The 21,671-nt window shown below is 52.6% G+C and overlaps 1 protein-coding gene across 5 annotated transcripts in view; it reads left to right on the forward strand.

Annotated features, from left to right (window-relative positions):
- SHANK3 (SH3 and multiple ankyrin repeat domains 3) overlaps positions 1 to 21,671 on the forward strand; it is a 290,023-nt gene that overhangs the window by 91,588 nt on the left and 176,764 nt on the right. For all 5 annotated transcript variants that reach the window (XM_090121481.1, XM_090121525.1, XM_090121365.1 and 2 more), the window contains one exon: positions 10,606 to 10,945. In XM_090121481.1, the coding sequence (XP_089977607.1) occupies positions 10,606 to 10,945 (340 nt within the window). The remainder of the gene's footprint in view (positions 1 to 10,605; positions 10,946 to 21,671) is intronic.

The following is a 21,671-nucleotide window of genomic DNA, read 5'->3' on the forward strand; positions in this document are numbered from 1 at the left end:
AGCTTTTGCTTTACCTCTTGAATAATCTTTATCTCAGTCTGTCAGTTTTCTCACTTCTTACCTTTCTGATTCTCTCCCCAATCCTGCCTGGGGAGAGGGGGTGAGCAGCTGTGTGGTGCTGAGCTGCCTACCAGGGTTAACCCACAACAGGTTACAGGTGGAGTACGACTTGTGGAGACTGGAACAGTCTCCAGGTAGTGGGTTGGTTCTTGGAAGAATCCCTGAGTCTGGGAACCTGCACTCCAGCTCGTCCTATTATCACTTATTTTCTCAGGCAGCTCTCACTAACAGCTGAATCATAGAACCATAGAATGGCCTGGGTTGCAAAGGACCACGATGCTCACCTGGTTCCAACCCCCTGCTATGTGCAGGGTCACCAACCAGCAGCCCAGGCTGCCCAGAGCCACATCCAGCCTGGCCTTGAATGCCTGCAGGGATGGGGCATCCACAGCCTCCTTGGGCAACCTCTGAGTGAGCTGCTGAGGACCTTTGAAAAGAGTCAGAAAGGATTTGGGGAAAAGGCTGAGGCTTATCAGGAAGTGTTAACGGTGCTAATGAGAAGGCTGTCCTATTAATCCAAGGGGAGAGAGACTGCAGTGGAAGGGGTATGGGGGTAGATGTCCTCCAAAGGTCTCTTCAGCCTCAATTGATTGGATTGATGTCTAACGGAATGGCACAATTTTACTGAAGGAGTTTAAGGAAAAGGGCATGAAACTGTGTCAAGTAAGAGTGAATTGTCTGTGCTTTAGATAGGTCTGTTTGTACAAAATGGGTCAGATAACAGTTGCAAGCTGATCGCACACAAACCAGCAGGTCCAGATGGCATCCACCAGGGGTCAATGGAACTGGCAGATGAACATCCAGGCAAGGAGAAATTGCTTTCTGAAGTTCATTAAGAACTGAGAAGTGCAAATGTCTGGCTGGAGGAGCACAGGTTATTTGGGAGCATTATGTTGGGGGGGGGAAAGGGGTCAGCGTTAGGTGTGGGGGCTCTGAAGCACCTCCTGCAGGGCTGTTTGTTTGCCCCATTGGCATTCAGGTCTTAAATCTGCTTCAGTCGGAGCCTGTCAGTCATGTGTATAACTTGATATAATCAGACGTGCTCCTCATCACCTGTTCTTCACAACAACGTTTGCGGTGGCATTAATTGCACCTCGTTTTGTAACAGCTGGATCTCATGGCAGCTGCTCAGTAATTTTCACCATCCCTCTTTCTGGGAAGTTCTCTTAGTCTGCAAGTTTTCAAGTGTTTGTTTCAGCTAATGAGTGGCTTTGTCATCATGATGGGATACAAATGCCTCTCCCTGCTCCTTTTGGGGTATAGTTCTGCGTCTACAAAACAACCCAAAGGCCATTAGAACTTTCCTTCCTTCCATACACCACTGGGTTTTTGTTGACGTTTTGGCTCCCCTTATCCATTTTGAATGCATTGTAACTCCGTATTGATTTCAATTATTTTTCATAATTAGAGGATAAATATATCCAACAATGCCAATTGATGTCTTCAGTTTGCTGCTTTTGTCCAACTAAGTACTTAACCGTAGCTGCTTTATTTCACAGTTGTGGTTCTGTGACTGCTGTTCCTTTTTTTAACTCGTGATTTTATTCATATTTACTCTTCCTACATGGCAGGAGATCCGGGGGAAACAATACAACATGAGTTCAGTACTGAGAAATTGGTCTTGAGCATTACACGTACATAAGAGTGGTTGGGACCGTCTTCCCTCTTTTAATGCCAAGTAGAATCGGGTCATGATCCACGGTCACTAAGCAACCAACTTCAAGTCCAAGGAATTAGTTCATCATCAGTCATAATGAGACCCAAAGCAGTCGCCCTGTATTACATAAAATACCTTTTTTTGTTGGGGAATTCCAATCTGTATGAGATCACCATCACAGCAGTGGTTTTCCTTAGAGGTAGTGGTAGGGGTGGGGAAGTTCCTCACCCCCTCTGGTTCGGTTCGGCAGCTCTGCTGACCCACAGCAGTCTGTTCTTTTGGGATGCATCCACCTCTTGGCTCACATCCGCTGGAAATCCTGCAGCCCTGGCGGCTCTGTATGGGAGTATTGGTGGCACAGAGCCTTCCTCTCTCCTATTACCTTGGAACAGATATTTTTTTCAAGGTGTTTAGGAAGGTGAAGACCTAAATTGGGTCAGAAAGTGACAGGGGCACCTAACTCCTCATTGTGTCCTTCTCATGTGGAGATGATGAGCGGTGCATATCCCAGAGCACATGTGTGTGAGCGGACAGCAGGGCATTAATTTAGGCCATGACACTTTCGGAAGATTCCACGAGTCTTCAAGCACTGAATTGTCCATTGTTGTGAAAAAATACCCAGTTTTGTGGCAATGTATAATGCAAACCAAATCACAGAGTCACAGTACGGTTGGGTTGGAAGAGACCCCCAGCCCCACCTCTGCCATGGGTTGGGTGCCCCCACCAACTCAAGCCAATCCGTGGGCTGGGGCACCTCCAGGGATGGGGCACCCACAGCTCTGGGCATGACTACCACCAGGCTCTGAGAACATGCAGAATGGCATGCAGCAACTCAGATAAACGTACGAGACAAGCAGAAGTAGAGGCTATGACATACATTTCTTCCTTTCCAACTTCTTCCCTTGATTCCTTCTCAAAGGAGTCTTTGGTAGATGTTGAAAAACTTTGCGTCGAAGCCATACCTAAGTACTCATACAATCAAAAGCTTCATTACTTTTTGCCTGATTGCGTCAAATTTCCCAGAATGTGTAACAAATGTGGAAGTTTTTGCTGAGCCTATTCTACCACCCGTGCTTTTTGTGCCAGTGACCTCTGTGTGTGTATGTGTGTAGGTCATTGCTAAAGATAAAAAGCATTTATATGACTGTGTCAAGAACCAGCTTGCTGAATGATATTGGAAATAGTTCCCACTCCATTCATACTTCTATTTGGTCAGACTCTGGAACCAGGGAGGTGGGGGAGTCGCCGTCCCTGTTAAGTGTTCCATAAGTGTGCAGATGACATGGTTTAGTGGGGAAATATTGGTGGTAGATGGACAGCTGGACTGGATGATCTTAGAGGTCTTTTCCAACCTTGGTGATTCTGTGATTCTATCTATATGGGTAATTGGAAGCCAGCAATGAAGAGATAAGTTAGAGCATAGTAAGTTTTATGTGACCTTCTTTCTTGTGCCATCTACAAAGACCTTTTTCCTCACTGTTGTCAGTCAGAATACTGAGATACACGAAGCCTTGGTCTCACCAGCCCTTCAGTTCCTAAGGAAAGAGTTCTCTGTTAAAATAAATAAAATGTGGTTGACTGTGATGGGGCAGCTCCTGGGTCCTACTGGAAGGTGATCATCTTCAGGTGAATAAGGTGATGTTCAAAGCTGCCTTCCAATCCAACCCAACCCAACCCAAAAGGTTCTATGAATTACAGTAAAACAGAGCTGAGATCTGTGCTCTTCTTGCCACATCACATTCAGTGCTCTGAACTGGAGATGTCACACAGCAGAAGTCTTGGTATGGTCCTGAGAGCACAGGTACTCTGCAGAAAGTCACTCGAAGCCAGGAAAATTGAGCTGAGTTATGTTGGCTGTCAGTGCTTGTTTTTCGGACGTTGTGTTGAGGGATATGGCTTAGTGAGAACTATTGGTGATAGGTGGATGGTTGGATGATCTTGAAGGTCTTTTTCAAACTTGGTGATCCTGTGATTCTGTTTGGAAATGGCATGAAAAACTAACCTGGTGACATGGGTGTGCATTCATTGTTGGGCACGGCGCTGGGAGGAGCAGCACCTCTCGTGGTGGATTCCCCTCACTGGGGAGGAGCACTGCCTGCTGCACTGCATGGTGGGGCTCTGATGTCCTCTCCTTGCTGGGGGATGTGGTGGGAGTGTTGAGCCTCTGTTCTCACCTGGGTGTGTGTACTGCACTCACCATGGCATCCCCTGCACTCTTTGCCAGTGATATTTGTGTGTGTGTGTGTAGGACATTGGTAAAGATTAAAAGCATTTATAAACTGTACCAAGAGCTAACTGTCCTCTGGCACTTTGGAAGGAATCATAGAATCATAGAATGGGCTGGGTTGAAAAGGACCACAATGCTCATCCAATCCCAACCCCCTGCTGTGTGCAGGTCGCCAACCAGCAGCCCAGGCTGCCCAGAGCCACATCCAGCCTGGCCTTGAATGCCTGCAGGGATGGGGCATCCACAGCCTCCTTGGGCAACCTGTTCCAGTGAAGGAAGGAGTATTGGGCATAGAGGCCAACGGTTCAGTGAGTGCTATTGCAATTCTTTGGAACTTAAATGCAGCTTTTGGGCTGCTGGCTGGAATGTACAGAGCCAAGTCAGCATCCTTTATTGCTGCCCTTGGAACTGCGGGAGGAAGTTTGAAAGTGAGGCTGAGAACCTTCTCCCCTGTGCTGCTCACAGGTGAATTGGCTGCACCTTTGGGGACAGCATGGGGGAAAACTAGCAACTTTAATTAACGTGTATTTTTAGCAGTTTCAATTTCAGTTACACAAATACAGAGTAACGTCTGCTCCCTCTGTACAGAGCTGCGCTGCCAGCAGAGCAGTGAGGAGGGGGAGAGAGGAGGGGCTGTGTCCAGCAATGGAGCACCAAATGTGAGCGCGGGTAATTGAGAGCTGCATGGAGACAACTGGAGAAGTGTTTGGAGGATGCTTTCATTTTTGTTAATTGAAAAAGCAAAGCATCTCAAGGCTGATTCCTGCCTGAGGAGTGCTTCTCAGTGCTGAAAATCATAGAATGGAATCATAGAAACATAGAATAGTGTGAGCTGGAAAGGACCACGATGATCATCTGGTTCCAACCCCCTGCTATGTGCAGGTTGCCAACCAGCAGCCCAGGCTGCCCAGAGCCACATCCAGCCTGGCCTTGAATGCCTGCAGGGATGGGGCATCCACAGCCTCCTTGGGCAACCTGTTCCAGTGCCTCACCACCCTCTGGCTGAAAAACTTCCTCCTCATATCCAACCCAAACCTCCCCTGTCTCACTTTAAAGCCATTCCCCCTTGTCCCATCACCATCAGCCCATGCAAACAGCCGTTCCCCCTCGTCTGGAGTGGGCAGCTCTGCTCAGCCCTGGCCTTGTGTCCCTTTCCTTCATCTTTCCTTCCTGGAAGTGACACCTGGAAGTCTCCTGGAGCAGCATGGAGGTGCTTGGTGCCTCCTTCCTTCGCCTTGGTAATTTTCCACTGTTAAAATGTAAATGTAGCCTCTCAGCCTGGAACTGCGGAGACATTTGCACTTGGTGTGCTTTTGCTCTTTTACATGAATATTTAACACCGAGCCAGTAAATCTCTAAATAACCTCGCAGTGTTGATTACCTCTTGGCTCATTACCCGCAGCTCGGGGCTGCCTGGAGCTGCTCAGGTGCTGCTCAGGTGCTGGCACAGCGCTGCGGGTCCTGGGGCTGCTTGGGGAGCTCTGCTGCACCTCATGGCAGTGGAGCAGCGAGAGGCATTTCCAACCCCAAGCTTTGCATTCCTCCTCCTGCAAGGCGAAAGCAAACATGGAAGTGTCAGATTAGCCGGGCTGGCTGGAGCACGGCTGTACTTCTTGGAGCGGCGCTGTCATGGTAACTGGAGTGATTCATTTTGCTGCAAGATCCCCAGTAAACACACTTTGATTAAACTCTTGAGAAGGTATAGAAAAGAATCTTCAAAGCTGATTGTACGAACTGCACCGAGTTTTGCCTTTATTGCTCTCGCTTCCCTCCTTTCCCCCCTGGGGTTGGGGGGAGGAAGCCCTCCTTGGAGCAGGATGCCTGCACCTGCTGGCTGCAGGTTGGGCTCAGCTCTTCCCTGTTGTTATTACCCATTTCAGGTGGTTTGGGTGCAGTGAGAAGCTGGCTCCCTGTGTCAGTCTGTGCTTTGAGGCATTTGTGGCGTGGCAGAGCCTCCTGGTGAGGGATTCCCCTGGCAAGCCAAGGCAAAGCAGCTCTCCCTGTTACAGCTTCATCGACTCACTGAGATTGGAAAAGAGCTCTGAGATTCCCACCCCGTCCCACTGCGCCCGCTGACCACGTCCCCAAGAGTGATGGGACACCATTGTGTGCAGCATGGAGCATCACAGCCTTCCCGTGCAGGAAGGAGCCTTCGTGGACACACATCCGAGTCCTGCACTGCCCTGTGCATGCAATGGCCCTGGACACATTCCTGCTGCCTGTGCTGTCCTTGTGACAATGTCTCTTCCAAGTGCTGATTTTCTAACGGACTTTCTTGTGCAAATGGGTGCACCCATAGCAACCTTCAACACCAGACTGCCTCCACTGTTTGCTGTTTCCTTTTGGAGTCCATTTCACGGATTCCCCCCCATGCAATACGGGTTCCTCTCGTGTCCTTTCTGCCCAAAATACAACGTCCTATTCACAGTTCTGCCACGTGCACCAGGTTCTGTCTCCGTCTTGCTGCACAGTTGAGTGTAGTTTTGTGCCTCTGAACGTGTCTGATTTCTGCTGAGAGCAGCCCTGGGCTTGCACTGTACCTGCATGGCACAGCGTGGATGGAGGCACACACATTTGAGGGCTTTGGTGAACCTCTGGAGAAGAGCCCTATATCTTTTGTACAAGCGATAGCTGTGTTCCTCTGATTGCCCTCCTCCTCCTCCTGCAGCCTGCACGCCTGCTTCTCTGCATTCTGAGTTAAAGCCAGGCTTGCTAAGCAGGTGCCATCATCCCTGGATCATTGACTTCTCTGCAGCTGCACAGTGATCCCGAAATGAGCCCCAGCACAGTTTGGGCTGCAGACTGAAGCACTGAAGCTGGAGCAAATGAAGTGTCCTCCAGCAGTGCCTGAGTTGTGGGACCTCCTAGGGTTTTGCTGAGCCCTGAGCTTTCCATGACAGGTGCCCGGGTCCCAGCCTGCAGTTGCCATGTTCAGGAGGCACCTGGGAGCCAAAGGTGCTTCACAGCCTACATGTACATCATTAGAGAGCCTCTGCTTTTAGTAATAGAAAATCTTTTTTTTTTCTGCTCTGTTTTTGGTTTCCTGACTCCCTTACCCCTAAATCACACTTTGGTAATGGAGGGAGCTGTCTCAGTCTCACCTTGCATGCAGTTACTGTGCTCTGGGGCTTCACTGAAATCGCTCAGATACTGCAGGTGCCCTCCTGTCCTTCAGGAGACTGAACTGCAGCTGGACTGCTGTTCTCAGGGCATGCTGATGGAGTTCAGTGCTCAGGAAGCTTTGGCTTTGCAGTCTGTGATGTGACCTGGAAACCTCTTGTTTGCTGCTGTGAATGCCATGCAGTGCCTCAGGGACATTTGTGTTTGGTGCTCTGTAAGTGGGTCTGTGAGCAGCAGAGCTGCTTTCTGCAGCCCCACTGGTGTGAGGCTGAGATGTGGGGCCGTGTTTCCCTTTGTTTTTGGGGTGGATGTGATTTTTTGGTGCTGAGAGCAGGCAATCTGAATGTGCACAGTGATGGGCGCTCTTGTGCAGCGCGTGGAAATGGGTGATTAATGGGACAGGACACATTAAAGCACTCACACTGCCCTATGGCAGAAATCAAAGTGCCTTCCCTCTTGCCAGTGAGCCCTCCAGCACCCTGTCTGTGTCCCATTGATAACAGCTGGTGCTTGCAGAGAGCAGAGATCAGAGATCTCACACAGCCCAGAAGGGTCTTTGCCAGATGTTGCTGCTTTCTTCCCTTGCAAGATGAGTCACTGCTTGCTTTTTTTCTTTTCTTTTTTTCTAAACTCCTCTTATTTTGAATGCTAACAATGTTGGTTTTTTTTTAGATTTTTGTTTTTGTTTTCATGGAGATCGTGTTCCTTATGAGCCCCTCCCAATTGCGGATGTTCTATGATCACAGGTTCACAGAATCACAGAATGGCCCAGGTTGGAAGGGACCTCAAGGATGACGAAGCTCCAACCACCCTGTGCCATGCAGGGACACCAACCTCCACATTTCACAGCAGCCCAGGCTGCCCAGGGCCCCATCCAACCTGGCCTTGAACACCTCCAGGGATGGACGGGGCATCCACAGCCTCTCTGGGCAGCTGTTCCAGCACCTCACCACTCTCACAGCCAACAACTTCCCCCTCACATCCAACTGAAATCTTCCTTCCCCCAACTTCCAACCATTTCCCCTTGTCCTGCTGTTATCTCCCCTTTCCAAGAGCTGACTCCCCTCCTGTTTGTAGGCTCCCTTGAGGTCCTGAAGGCTGCAGTGATTCACCCTACAGCCTTCTCTTCTCCATGCTGAACAAGCCCAGCTCCCTCAGCCTGTCTTTGTAGTGGAGGCACTGCAGCCCTCTGATCATCTTTGTGGTGTCTTTACTATGAGAATGGTGAGCTGCCCAGAGAGGCTGTGGGTGCCCCGTCCATCCCTGGAGGTGTTCGAGGCCAGGTTGGATGGGGCCCTGGGCAGCCTGGGCTGCTGTAAAATGTGGAGGTTGGTGGCCCTGCCTGTGGTGGGAGGTTGGAACTTCATCATCCTTGAGGTCCCTTCCAACCTGGGCCATTCTGTGATTCTGTGATTCTATGATTCTGTGAAAGATGTTCAAGCCAATGGCTTTCATCCTCAGTCAGTGTACAGCACTTCTAGTAAAAGTAACTCTGTGCCTTTATTTCAAGAGCCGTGCTTGAAGGACACGGATTGCTTTGGTTTGACAACAGATCTTTGAGAGCAGCGTGGAACTTCCCTGCATTTCCTGCGACTCTCTCCAATTTCTGATAATTTTTAAACCTGTCAGTTACTGTGACGTGCACCCATTTCCTATTTGCTTCTTTGATTTTATTAAAGTGTTTTCCTATGAGCGGTAATGTAGTACAGAATTAAATGTCTCCTGGTGGTCTGTCACGTCGGGATGACACACAGATCCAGGGCAGCCCCTGTCAGCCCAGCACATTGAGTGTCACCACTGGGAGAGCGGCCGTTCGCCCTGACTTCAACTTCACTCCCTTGTGTTGTGTTGATGGCAGTGAACGTAGGTTGGAGTCCTGCAGACTCCCACACCTGAATCCACAGCACGTTTTACACGTCCTGGACCATTCCTCTTTCCATCGGCCATCTCTGTAGCTTCTGGGTTCCCCTTTTGTCCCCCTTGCCCTGTGGATGCAGGGCACAGCACTGCCAGCAGAAATCCTCCCTCCACGTGGCTGGAACATCAGGGAACAAACACATCGAGTTGCCATGGCAGCAGGAAGGTTTACAGGAGCCTGAAATTGTTGTGCTTTGGACCTAAAATGCTCCTTGGGAAAATATTCTGAGCGCAGCAGTGCTGGGAGCACTCAGGCACTCAGTGATGGAGCAGAGTGTGAGCTCTGAGATTCCCAAACCCAACCCCCAACCCATCCCCACCGACCGTGTCCCCATGTGCCACATCCACAAGGTTCTTGAGCACCTCCAGGGATGGGGATCCTCACTGCCCTGGGCAGAAGTTGGATTTGGTGATACTTGTGGGTATTCCAACCTGGGATGTTCTGTGATGCGATGAAGTGAGCTGGATGTTGTTGACGATGTGTTCCCTGCTGAAGGTTGCCACAGATGCGAGGCTCGCTTTAAGCACACTGAACTTCAGAATGAGAGCAGATTCATTGAGAAAAATGTGTCTTTCCTGACCCGAGGTCTGCGTCACTTGGGCTCCACAATGCACACATGCCATGGCTGCAGCACGGCTCTCAGCCCTCTGTGGCTGTGTGAAATTCCATGTGCAGTCATCCTCCCTCTGCAGAGCTGCTGGCAGAGGTGGGATTTGGCATCTCCAGGTGGCTTTGTGCAGTCTGCTTCTTCCAGACACTGCTAAGGGTTGGGAAAAGGGGCAGGAAGGGCAGGCTTACCTCCAGAACTGAGGAGTAACTGGTGGCCAGGATCACTGCCAGTGACCATGTGCATGTGCCTACCTCTGGGCCAGGCTGTGGGCTGCAGGGGGTCCCACTGGTGGCCCCGACCCTCACCATGGCTTTGGCCCCACTGAGGACTCTTTGGTGCCTCCCCATTGCTGCCTCCAAACCCTCCTGATGCAACTCTTCCACTCCTTGTGCTCCCAGCCCATGGCTGTTCCCTGGGAGAGAAGCATGCACCGTGTGCCATGCTGAGAAGCAGGGAGCTGGAAACAGATGGAGCCTATCCTTGTCTGTTCCGGCTCTTCCTGTGCTCCCGTAAGGATGTGCCTCCTCTCCTGGATGGTGAGGTCCTGGCACACTGCTGCCCAGAGTGTGGGTGCCCCATCCCTGCAAGTGCTCAAGGCCATGGATGGGTTCTGGGCAGCCTGAGCTGGTGGTGGGCACCAAGCCCACGGCAGAGGTGGGGCGGAGGGGCTTTGAGTTCCCTTCAAACCCAACCATTCAATGATTCTATGACAATTCCTATCATATCTCCGTGCTCCTTCTCTGCTACCGTCTTCCTGCCCCAGCATGGCCATAGAATAACAGGATCAATAAGGCTGGACAAGACCCCTGAGATCCCCCGTCCAACCCCAACCCATCCCCACCGTGCCCATTGGCCATGTCCCCAGGTGCCATATCTACTTCTTTTCCTGAGCACCTCCAGGGACAGTGACTCCACCACTTCCCAAAGCTTCCCATCCCAATGCCCCACCACTCACCACCTGGCTTCGCTCTGCACACCCAATCCCTAATGCCCCTTTCCTGCCTCTTTTGCAGTGCCTTTCAGAGAAACTCCCAGCTACACGAAGCGGAGACGGATCCTCGGTGCCGGCGGCCTCTCCTCCCCTCGAATGCTGCAGCGCTCGGCCAGCGACAACAACCTGAAGGCAGAGAGCCGGGCGTCCTACTCTCCGGTGCCCTCCCTGCGCAGCCTCCCCCCCCAGCTGCTGGCCCAGATGCAGGAGGCTGCGGTGGGGGTCGGTGGTGGGGATGGCAGCCTGGCCAGCTCCGGCAGCGCCCGCAGCGCCCACAGCCGCTCCCCGTCCCTGCAACGCGTGCAGGAGGAGAAGGAGGTCGACCTTCCCACGCTCCGGAGGAGCAGCCGTGGCAAGGCCAGGTGAGAGCTGGGTGGGCACAGTGGGACTGGGCTGTGCCGTGGCCGTGGTGTGCATTGGCACCCATGGGAGCAGTGGTGGGACACAGGCTGGCACCAACACGTCCCAGCGGTGCATGGAGAGGGGGATGCTCAAGGCTTGGCATGAGCACAGTGGGGGCTGCTTCAATCTTCTCCCCATCCCTCAGTCTAATTTTGCGTCTCAAAAGAATGGTGAGTACATCGATTCCATGTTGTGCTTGTTGTTGCCATGACAATGAATGCATCTTGAAAACTAATACTTGGAGGTGGCATACTGCAGAAAAGCTGGCCCTGTATGTGTCCGAGCCGGCTCCTGGCTGTCACTGCCTCCTGCATACCTACAGGTGGTTGCTCTCTTGAACCCACTTGGGCCTGGGAGCAGTTGGTGGGCATGGCCACGCTCCCGTTGGTGGGTCAGCACAGCACCAACACTCACTGTGGTATAGAGATAGCAATGGCCCATCCGTGTGGCCGTGACTTTTGTTGTCCTGCTGCGCCCTTGTCACCCAGTGACCATGAGCGCCAACTCCAGCTCTGCTGCTGCTCTGCCTCTGGGTGGAACCAAGGCACGAGGGCTGATTTAAGGCAGAGACCTCCCTGGTAAAGTGCTGCTGTAGAGCAGGAGTTGAGGAGAAGGCTTCTTGGTGTAGGCTGGGTTCAGGCTTTACTTAATGAAATCCTCTGTTGGAGAGGCGAACTGCAGCCATGCCTGGTGTAAAGCAATGTGTGCTGGGGGGTGCAATGGGAAACTCCAACACTGTGTGGAGACCGAAGAGTGGGTGCCAGCTGTGGGCTGTCCCTGTGCTTGCTAATGAGCAAGCAGGGAATAGGCTTGGGCAGCAAAGAGTCCCTCTGCAGGTGGCAGCTCTTTACATTAAACACCATGCAGATACAGCTTGGAGAGTCTTGGAGGTGATCTGAAGGAATCCGGGAAACAGAAGCATGTCAGTAAATGAAAAATAAGGAGAATAAATGCAAAATAGCTACGAGAGGAACCAAAGAATTGAACGACACAGGTCGTCAGTAGGATTCCTAATTAACAGTTTAACTGGAGCAAGGTTGCAGGTTGTTTCCTATGCAGCTCATTGGGGAGCTCTGCTCAGTGTGAGCTTCAGAACAAAGTGTGGTGACCACATCACTGCAGGAGGTGGTGGAGGAAGATGGGAACAGCCCGGTGCTGTGGTCAGAAACTGTTCTGGCACCTGTGAGTGCTTGGGGACACACTGAGCTCCATGCACACCATGAAAACCATCGCCAGGAATTTCATAGCCATGAAAAGATCCTCTGCTCTGAAGAAAGATTTAGGAGAGCGGGATTGTTACCTTAGAAACGACACGGATGGGAGGAAAAAAAGTTAAAAATATTGGGAATATGAAACGGCTTGTGAGAGGGAAATAGGGAACTTCTGATTGTTTCGTGGCACCAAGAAAAAAGAGCGTGCAGTGGAATTAATGGCAAGCAAATTGAAAACCAGGATGAGATGGTGCTTTTCCCTGCAGTTAGCTCTGGAATTCACTGCCTCGGGAGCTTGCTACGCAGGGGCATGGTGTGATTATAGAAGCATTAGGAGGTCGGGGTGAGGGACATCACACTGTGGGCTTTTGTAATCAGTGCTTCTGGAGCTCCTCCTGGAAGCGCCGGGAGCCCTGGGGACACACAGAGCAGCTCTGCCCATCCTCTGCCTACTGCCTGGGCTGGGGCACGGAAAGAGCGGAGCTGATCCTTCCTGGCCATCTGCATTTAATGATGTGCATCTAAGAAAATGTTTTATTCCATTTTTTGTGTATTTCTGTAGGGATAGGAATATTCTGAGGTTCTGAGCTTGGGGCAAGTGGAACACGCACAGTGCAGCCGCCGGGCTCAGCCTGGCGTGCGGGAGGTGAGGTTGGGGAAGCTGTCCTGGTGATGGGAGGAATGTAGAGCAATGAGTTGAAGCTGAAGGCTGGGAGCCCATTCACTTGGTGGAGAGAAGGCTGAGGGGGATCTGAGCAGTGCTGATGGATGGATGATGGTCAGGAGGAGGGGGCCAGGCTCTGCTCGGTGCGTCCAGCACCAGGACAAGGGGGAACCTCATCCTGTCTGACAAACCTGATTTCATTCTATGGAAAGGTGAGCCGCTTAGTGGATGGAGGTGAGGCTGTCGATGTGATCTACCTGGGCTTCAGTAAGGACTTTGACACTGTCACACAAGAACCAGGGTTGGAAAAGACCTTCAAGATCATCCGGTCCCAAACATCAGGACTGTCCCCAACAACGTTCTCATGGAGAAGCTGGCTGCCCACAGTTCGGCTGGGCGCACGCCCCGCTGGGTGAAACGCTGGCTGGATGGCCGGGCACAAAGACTTGTGGTCAATGGGGTCAAATCCAGCTGGTCACGAGTGGTATCCCCCGGGGCTCAGTGCTGGGGCCACTCCTATTTAACATCTTTATTAATGATCTGGACGAGGGGATTGAGTGCACCCTCAGTAAGTTTGCAGACGACACCAAGTCGGGAGGGAGCGTTGAGGGGAGAAGGGCACTGCAGGGGGACCTGGACAGACTGGATGGATGGGCCAAGGTCAACTGTGTGAGTTTCAATAGGGCCAAGCGTGGGGTTCTGCATTTTGCTCACAGCAACCCTGCAGGCTTGGGGAGGAATGGCTGAAAGCTACCTGATGGAAAGGGAGCTCAGTGTGCTGATGGACAGTGGGCTGAGTGTGAGCCAGCAGTGTGCCCAGGTGGCCAAGGAGGCCGATGGCATCCTGGCTGGGATCAGGAATGGTGAGCAGCAGCAGGGAAGTCATCCTGCCCTGTGCTCAGCACTGTGAGGCCCCACCTCGAGTGCTGGGTTCAGGTTTTGGGCACCTCAGCACAGAAAGGACGTGGAGATGCTGCAGCAGGGCCAGAGATGGGCAACAAGGCTGGGGAAGGGCTTGGAGAATATGGCCTGCAAGGAGAGACTGGAGGAACTGGGGATGTTGGGTCTGGGGAAGAGGAGGCTGAGGGGAGACCTGATTGCTGTCTTCCAGTACCTGAGAGGTGATTGCAGCAGAGTGAGGTTGGTCTCTTCTCAGTGGTGACAGGACGAGGGGAAATGGCCTCAAGTTGTGCCAGGGGAGGTTTAGGTTGGGTATCAGGAAGAACTTCTTTACAGAAAGGGTTGTTAAGCACTGGGATGGGCTGCCCAGGGAGGTGGTTGAGTCACCATCCCTGGATGTGTTTAAAAACTGTTTGGATGTGGCCATGATTTAGTGGAGGGCTGTTAGAGTTGGGTAGGATGGTTGGGTTGTGGTTGGACTCAATGGTCTTTAAGGTCTTTTCCAACCTGAGCAATTCTATGATTCTATGATCCCTATCGCATCTCAGTGCTCAGTTCCCAGTGATGTTTTCTTTTCCAAGAGGAAAACATGGTGACAACACATCCATGAACACATGGAGTCCTCTCACATCTCCCCCCGAAATCTTGCAGGAAAATTGGTGCTGGGTCAGATTTTAATCAGAATAAATACAAAGAAAAATCCATGGCTGCAGCATGTGTTCCCAAATCCTTTATTCTGAGGGAGGAAACCGCCAGCAAAATTCTGTTTGTTTTGCAAATATATTCAGGCTGGCAGACATAATTTAAGGGAAGAGTCGTTCAGCTGCAGTGTTTCACATTTTCCAGGAGCGATGCTGTGTGTATGGGCACGGGGCAGAGCTGGGGGTTGATGCACCCCATAGGGTTTGGGGCAGCCTCGCTCCGAGCATCCCCAATGATGCTGCGCTGTCCCCTGAGCCCATGGCTGGGAGCTGCCCTGGGGAGGTGTTGGTGGTGCAGATGGCTGTGATCCCCCCCAAAATTCCCAGAGCTCTGAGGGTCTGCAAAGCCCCGTGTGACTGTTTGTACCCACAGCTCTGTCCCAGAGCTGCTCCTGGCAGCATTGTGGTGCAGGTGCAGCACAACGCAGCAGCAGATGACGCTGCGTGTTTTTCAGGCTGTGGTTTTGATAGCTGCTAATACTGCGTTCCGTGAGATGTCTGATGTGTGACTCACATCCCGCATGTGAGAGCCTCCACCTTTTTTTTTTTTTCCTCCCTCAAATACCACTCCATAACAAGTGTTTCCCTATCTGGATCCTGCTGCAGTTGATGTCTCCTGCACAGATGGAGCACCTTCAGCTTATCAGGGTCTGCTTAAACCCAAACCTTGTGCTTTCCCAGGCTTTTCCACGCTTTTGGGACACATTCTGTATCACATGATCCTTCAAGGATGAGCTTAAGCGTTCTTAGATTGCTTCAGTCCACCCATAAACTTCCCGCTTAGATGTGCAGTCAGGCTCACCCCAACATTAATTAATTCCCATTGCTGGTTTCCAAGTGAGCTCTTTCCTCTCTGCCCCTGCAAAGGTGCATTCCATCTCACACTGATCTTTGCATTAAAGGCTGATTCAGCGATGAGCAGACATTAAGTTGGTCTCCTTAGTTTCATCCATTGGAAGCTCTCTCTCTCTGCAGTTACCCAAAAGAGCACCAACCATTTCCAGCAATTTGGGGTCTTTTCTTGCTGTCAGTGAATTTGCAGAATGCTTTTTTGTTTGCCTTGCTTCTCACTGCAGTGGCACTTCTTGTGATTGTGCCTTTTGGATTTTTCTATCTGGTGTGTATACGTCTGTTTTGCCCACAGCAATCACTGCTGTTTTGCAGTTTCTGTAGTGTTTGAAGCCTTCCCTCCAGCCTGCCCTCCCTTCAGCCTTCCTTTCCTCTCTCCCATCTTCCCTTCCTGCCTTCTTTCCTTCCCTCCTGCCTTCTCTCCTTCCTGCCTCCCTCCTTTCCCTCCTGCCTTCCTTCCCTCCTGCCTCCCTCCTTTCCCTCCTGCCTTCCCTCCCTTCTGCCTTTCCTCTTTCCTGCTTTTCCATCTGCCTTCCCTCCTTCCTCTCCTCCCTCTCTCCCGCCTTCCTTCCCTCCCATCCACCTTTCCTCCCTCCCACCTTCCCTTCATCCTTCCCTCCCTTGGGTGAACACTTCCCATTTTGTGGCCATCCCTGCCAGCTTTGCCTTCGTGTTCTCAGCCTCTCGGAATGGGAGCACACAGAGTGTCCTGTGGCTGTTTTCTGCACCACGTGTCTAACAAGTGGTCGCAGGCACAGTTCAGGGTCTGGCCGGGCATCCCAGATGCAACTCCTGGTAGCACATCTCAGCTCAGTGCCATCTCTCATTACTCTGCATCCCCTACGGCAGCTCCGGATGGTGCAGCACAGGAGAGCTGTGTGCCAAGCCCAGCTGGTGGTGCTCAGAGCAGGACGCGCGCTGAGGGAAGCAGGGGTTACACTACCTGTGCTCCAAAACACCTTCTGCTCTGCTCCTGGCCGTGAGCATCTCTGCAGCAGGCAGTGCAAATTGCTGCTATGCCCGTGGCTGCTGCAGGCAGGGAGCACACCGAGCACCTCTCCTCCGTGCACAGAAACCCAGAGAGCGTCCTTTGCTGGCAGCACCCCGCACACTGCTGGCCCTTCGCCACCCTGAACAAACATCCTTCTTCTGAAATTGCTAAAACGGCAGTTATTGCATCAACTGCATCCCAGGGATCTTATTTCTAATAATCGTGACCTCTCCTCGGGGGCTTTAATAAAATAGATGCCTTGTCCCAACCTCTTCTCTCACATTATTACGTTTAACTGTGCGGACCGATGCATTATTCCCAGGCCAATTTCCCCCTCAGCACCGTGAATGAGATCTTTGCCCTAAGTGCTATCTCGCTGCTTTGTTTATTTATTTATTAAGTGCCTCAGCCAATTTGTTTTACCTTCACAGCTTCTGAAAGGCTCTGAGCCATTTGATTTGTTCTGCGCGCTCTTGGGGATTTGAGGAGAAACGGCCAGAGATTGTTTCATTCTCTCCTGCACTTTGCTTTTCAGCTCAGTGCCAGCTGTTAATCTGAGTCCATTCTGCATCTCAGCTGCAGATTCGGACTCTCCCTCACAGCAAAATCATTTCCTAGGGGTGCTGGGAGCATGGAGCTCCGTGGTGTGCAGGCTCTGCCCTGGGCGCACTGTTTGTGACACATCAGTGCAGCAAGATGGGGCTGTGCCCCACATGGTAGATATGGGGTTTTATTTTTGGGGTAGGATGGTGAAGAGCAGAATGGGAGCATCTATTGCTCCTGGTGTGGTGCTGTGGTCTGAGGTAACGCCTTGTTTGGGGGGTGGGAGGGGAGATTCAGGCTGGACATTAGGAAAAACTTCTTCTCCAAAGGAGCGGTTGGGTGCTGGAATGGGCTGCCCAGGGAGGTCACCATCCCTTGGGGGTGTTCCAGGAACGTTTAGGTGTTGAACTGAGGGACGTGGTGGAATGGGAAATACTGGTGATAGGTGGATGGTTGGACTGGGTGATCTTTGAGGTCTTTTCTGAACTTGGTGATTCTATGATTCTACAATTCTAAAGGATAATTTGGTCAGTGCTCCTTTGGAGAGATGTGGTGAGGAGGAGCGGTGGCCCCCCAGTGTCCAAGTGGGCATCTTGTGCAGGAAACAGGGGATGCTTGCAGAGGAACTGCAGAATAACGAGGATTGGAAGGAGCGTTGGGAGGTCACTGTGTTGAACCTTCCATTAGGGAGAAAAGCAAGCTCCCGACTCGTTGGTGAAGGAGCCAGAAGAGCTTTGTATCCCCCCGGGGTGCCCCTCCAGCTGCCCCCAGCACATCGTGAGGAGAGGAACCCACCATGGGCAGCAGCTTGGGGCAGAGCTGTGCTGTAACGTGCACCTGAACCATGCAACACCTGGAAGGTGCTGCTGCCCCTGGTGCTCGATGCAGTGCATCGAATGGAACTGGGCGATCGCCTTTGCCGTTCTGATAAACACAAATTGAATCTGATCAACATTCAGGTGAGATTACCTCCATGCTGGGTGTGTTTGTCTCAGTAACAACTTCTTCAGGGGTCCTGGGCAGCCTGAAGGGGGCACCCAGCTCACTGCAAGGGTGGGGCTGGGGGTCCCTTCAACCCAACCATGCTGTAGTTCTGTGAGGGCTGGGGTTGGTTTGTGCCCTGTTGCACCTGGGGAGGAGGTTAGTGAGCACAGTAGGGATGGGTTGGGGTTGGACTTGATGGTCTTAGTGGTCTTTTCCAACCTGATTCCATGATTCTGTTGGTGACCTTCTGGGCCACTGCCCCCAGAGCAGGAGGGGCCACATGTGGCACTGCGCCGTCTGTGCATGGAGATCCCTGAAATAGCCACATCTCTGAAAGTGTGGGATAGTGAATGACAACAGCTTTACTCAGCTCCGCATCTCGAGGTAGGAGAGAGACTGACAGCACTCAACGTGCCAACTTCTGAAGGGGAATTTCAAAAAGATGACGGAAATTCATCAGAAAGGCCTGAGGAACCTGAAGCTATCACATCCCTATGGGCAATGTGGGAAGTGCTGGGGCAATCCCACCAGAGCTGCATGAGGCCAAACCTCTGGGAGGGGAGCTGCTCCCTGGGGCACGATAGCTGCCTGCAGTAGGTTCAGGAAAATATCTGGGACCAAACAGACTGCTGAGAATGGGAATCTGAATTGGGGGAAGGCAATGTGAGCACCTGGAGCAAGGTGAAGCTGTCATCCAAATGGAGTCTGTGTGGGTTCTGCTGCCCTTTGCTGAGGGTCCGGTGCACTGAGCAGGATGGAACGTGTCCCAAAGGGGAACTCATTTCCTGACCTCTCGACCCTAAACTGGCAGGAAAACAAAGGTTTGAGAAGAGAAACCACATTGCCCTGAGCAGCGTTAGTGATGTGACAGCTGATGTCAGCAAGGCTTGCAAAACATCACTGCTTCTCTGCGTTGCTGCTCCCCAGCCTGCTTATTTTATATGGGGGAAACTGCAAGGCTTGGAAGTCTGATGGAGTTTATTGATAAATAGGGGTGATGCGTACTGCAGAGAAGGAATTCAGGCGGCCTAAATGCTGTATGGGATTGTAAATTAACTGCAGTCCCACCGGCCTCCTTGTCAGCTCCACCATGAAGAATTCCGCTCTTTCATGAGGCATCACTCGTTAGAATACAGAACAAAACAGCAGCATGTACAAAGAGGGAGGGAAAATAGTGCCTCTGTGGCTGTGCTGTGCCAGTGCTGGGTGGAGTGCTGCTCCCCAGCCATTGCAGGCAGCCCCCATGTGAGGAAGGGGCCATGGGAAGTGGGGGACCACAGGCAATGGGTTGGGACGTGTCACAGAAGGAGAGGTGACATTGAAGGCTGCCAGAGGGAAACATGCCTTCCTTTGCATCCTGTTGGGCCACGCAGCACCCTTGGCTTCATTTCTCACAATTTGTGCCTTATTGCGATTGCTGCTTGTCTCGGTGAGCTTCCTGTGCTCTGCAACGGGTCAACCATCAGCTGGCAGCTGAGGATGTTCTCTCAGGGCTGGCTAATGCCCACAGGCAGAGTCTGAGTGCAGGTGGCTGTGTCAGGGACCCCACGGCTGTCCTGGGGCCACCAGCATCCTTCCCACTGCCCCGCTCTGTCTTTCCCTGCGGTGCTGCTCCCAGCTGAGCTCTTCAATGCACAGAATATTTCCACTTGGAGCTGTCTTCCTTTCCTCTTTTCACCTTGTAAGGGGTGTCTGCCTTCATCTGGAGGGCTCATAAGGGCTCCTCATCCTGGCCTTGCTGTTGGCACGATCTCCTGACCGTGGCTGGGTTGGAAGGGCCCTGTAAAGGCCATCTGGTCCCACTCCCTGCAATAAGCAGGGACCCCCACAGCTCCATCAGTGCTCAGAGCCCCATCCCCTGTGCATGGGTGTCTGCAGGGATGGGCAGCACCTCTCTGGGCAATCTATGCAGTGCCTCAGCACCCTCAGTGGTGCTCCTTACATCCAGCCTCAGTCTCCTTCTGTTAGTTGGAAACCATCTCCCCATGTTTATCCCTCAGATCCTCTTTATGGCCCTCCTCTGGATGCATTTCAACAGCTCCATCTCTCTCCTGTGCTGAGCATTCCCCACGCAGCTCCAGGTGAGGTGTCCCAGCACAAAGCAGAGGTGCAGATCCCCTCCCTCACCCTGCTGCCTGCAGAATCACAGAATTGCCAGGGTTGGAAGGGACCTCAAGGATCATGAATCTCCAACCCCCCTGCCACATGCAGGACCACCAATCATCCCACCTAATGCTAGACCAGGCTGCCCAGGGCTCCATCCAATCTGGCCTTGAACACCTCCAGGGATGGGGCATCCACAACCTCCCTGGGCAGCTGTTCCAGTACCTCACCACTCTCTCTGTAAAGAATTTCCCCCTGACGTCCAGAGCCTGCGCTGCTCTGGATGTCCCCAGGGTGCAGTTGGCTCTCTGTGCTTTGAGGGCACAATGCTGCCTCATGGTGCTGCTCCCCACCAGCACCCCCCGGGGCCTTTTCAGCAGGGCTGAGCTCAGTAATGGACGTTTTTCATCCTTCTGGCACAAGGACGACTGCACGGACTGCCCCACAATGCAGCCCCGTTGCTCTCCTCGTGCCCGCAGCGTGCTGGGGTCGTCCCTGCCTTTGTGCCCACGTGGCTTTGGGGATGGGGTGTCCTTGGAAGACCCAGGTCCAGTGATGGCATCGATGCGCTCTCCTGGCGGGGTGTGAGCGGCCGTATGGCTCTGAGCAGCGGGCTGGGAGCACAGACATGGCCTGAATGCCAATGAGCTCCACGCAGCTCCGCAGCCCACCGTCCTCTCTTGGAAAGCAGACAGAAATGCAAAACGGTTGGAGCAGGTGGTTGGTGCTGTCCCAAGCGGGCGCCTGCCAGGTATGGAGCTGCTGTTGCAGCAGGCAGGCGGCTCACACAGTTCTCTGCTCCGGTGAGCTGCCCTGGCGCATGCTGGGCTGGCTCCAGCGCTGTGCTCTGGATGGCAATGCATCACATCTCACAGCTCATGGCTGTTTACATGGGCTTGAGCGTCTCGCTGCTTTTCCCCAAGACTTCAGCACGATCGTTTGCCACGGCATCATCAACGTGTGATCTCTGAGTGCTTCCTGGGGGTCATTGCATTGCAGGAGCTGGTGGAACCGCTGCGCTTTGCTCCCGTCTCTGAGAGCCATGCAGTCCCAGCTGTAGGCACTGTCCCTTGGCCCTGCCACCATTCACTGCCCTCCTGCTCAGCCTCATGGAGCCCATCTCTGTGCCCTAACCCCCTGCTGCCATCCTTACTGCCATCTCCATGACCTCAGCCCCGAGCTCTGGGTGCTGCTCTGGAGCGCTGCTGTTGGCTCAGGGCAGCACGTGGATGCTGCAGTCAGTGCCGAGGCTGTGCCTGTGGTGCAGATCCTGCCAGAAACCAAACAGGAGGTTTGGCAGCATCAGGGCCAGAATAGCAAATAGGAGAGGAGATTTCTCAGTGCTTCTGTCAATCAGTGGCACTCTTGTCTGGATAGTACCGGGCAGGCGGCTCTGAACAGAGCTGTGCAGGCTGACAGCAGAGAAATACTGCAAAGAAGCACAGGCTGGAGGTGATCTCTTTGTTCACAGACGTTGGAAAGAAGGAAATAATTTCTGCAGAGGCAGAGCTGAAGAAGGAGGACCAACTTCACATTGGTTTGGGGGATCCATAGGACTGGTGGTGTGATCTGAGCCATGCCCTCCCCACTGTTATCCTCGTGCATTTCTCATGGCAGCACTGCCCCCATCACCGAGCAGCTCCGTGTGCTTTGGGCTGATGGAGGAGCAGTGGAGCAGCACTGCTGGTGCTGAGCCTAAAGCATCACTGCCTGAAGCTGCAGTGCTGGCACACCTCTGTT

Source organism: Phasianus colchicus, chromosome 1 (assembly GCF_987193195.1).
Source record: "Phasianus colchicus chromosome 1, bPhaCol1.hap1.1, whole genome shotgun sequence".
In the NCBI taxonomy this organism is placed as follows: Eukaryota; Metazoa; Chordata; class Aves; order Galliformes; family Phasianidae; genus Phasianus; species Phasianus colchicus.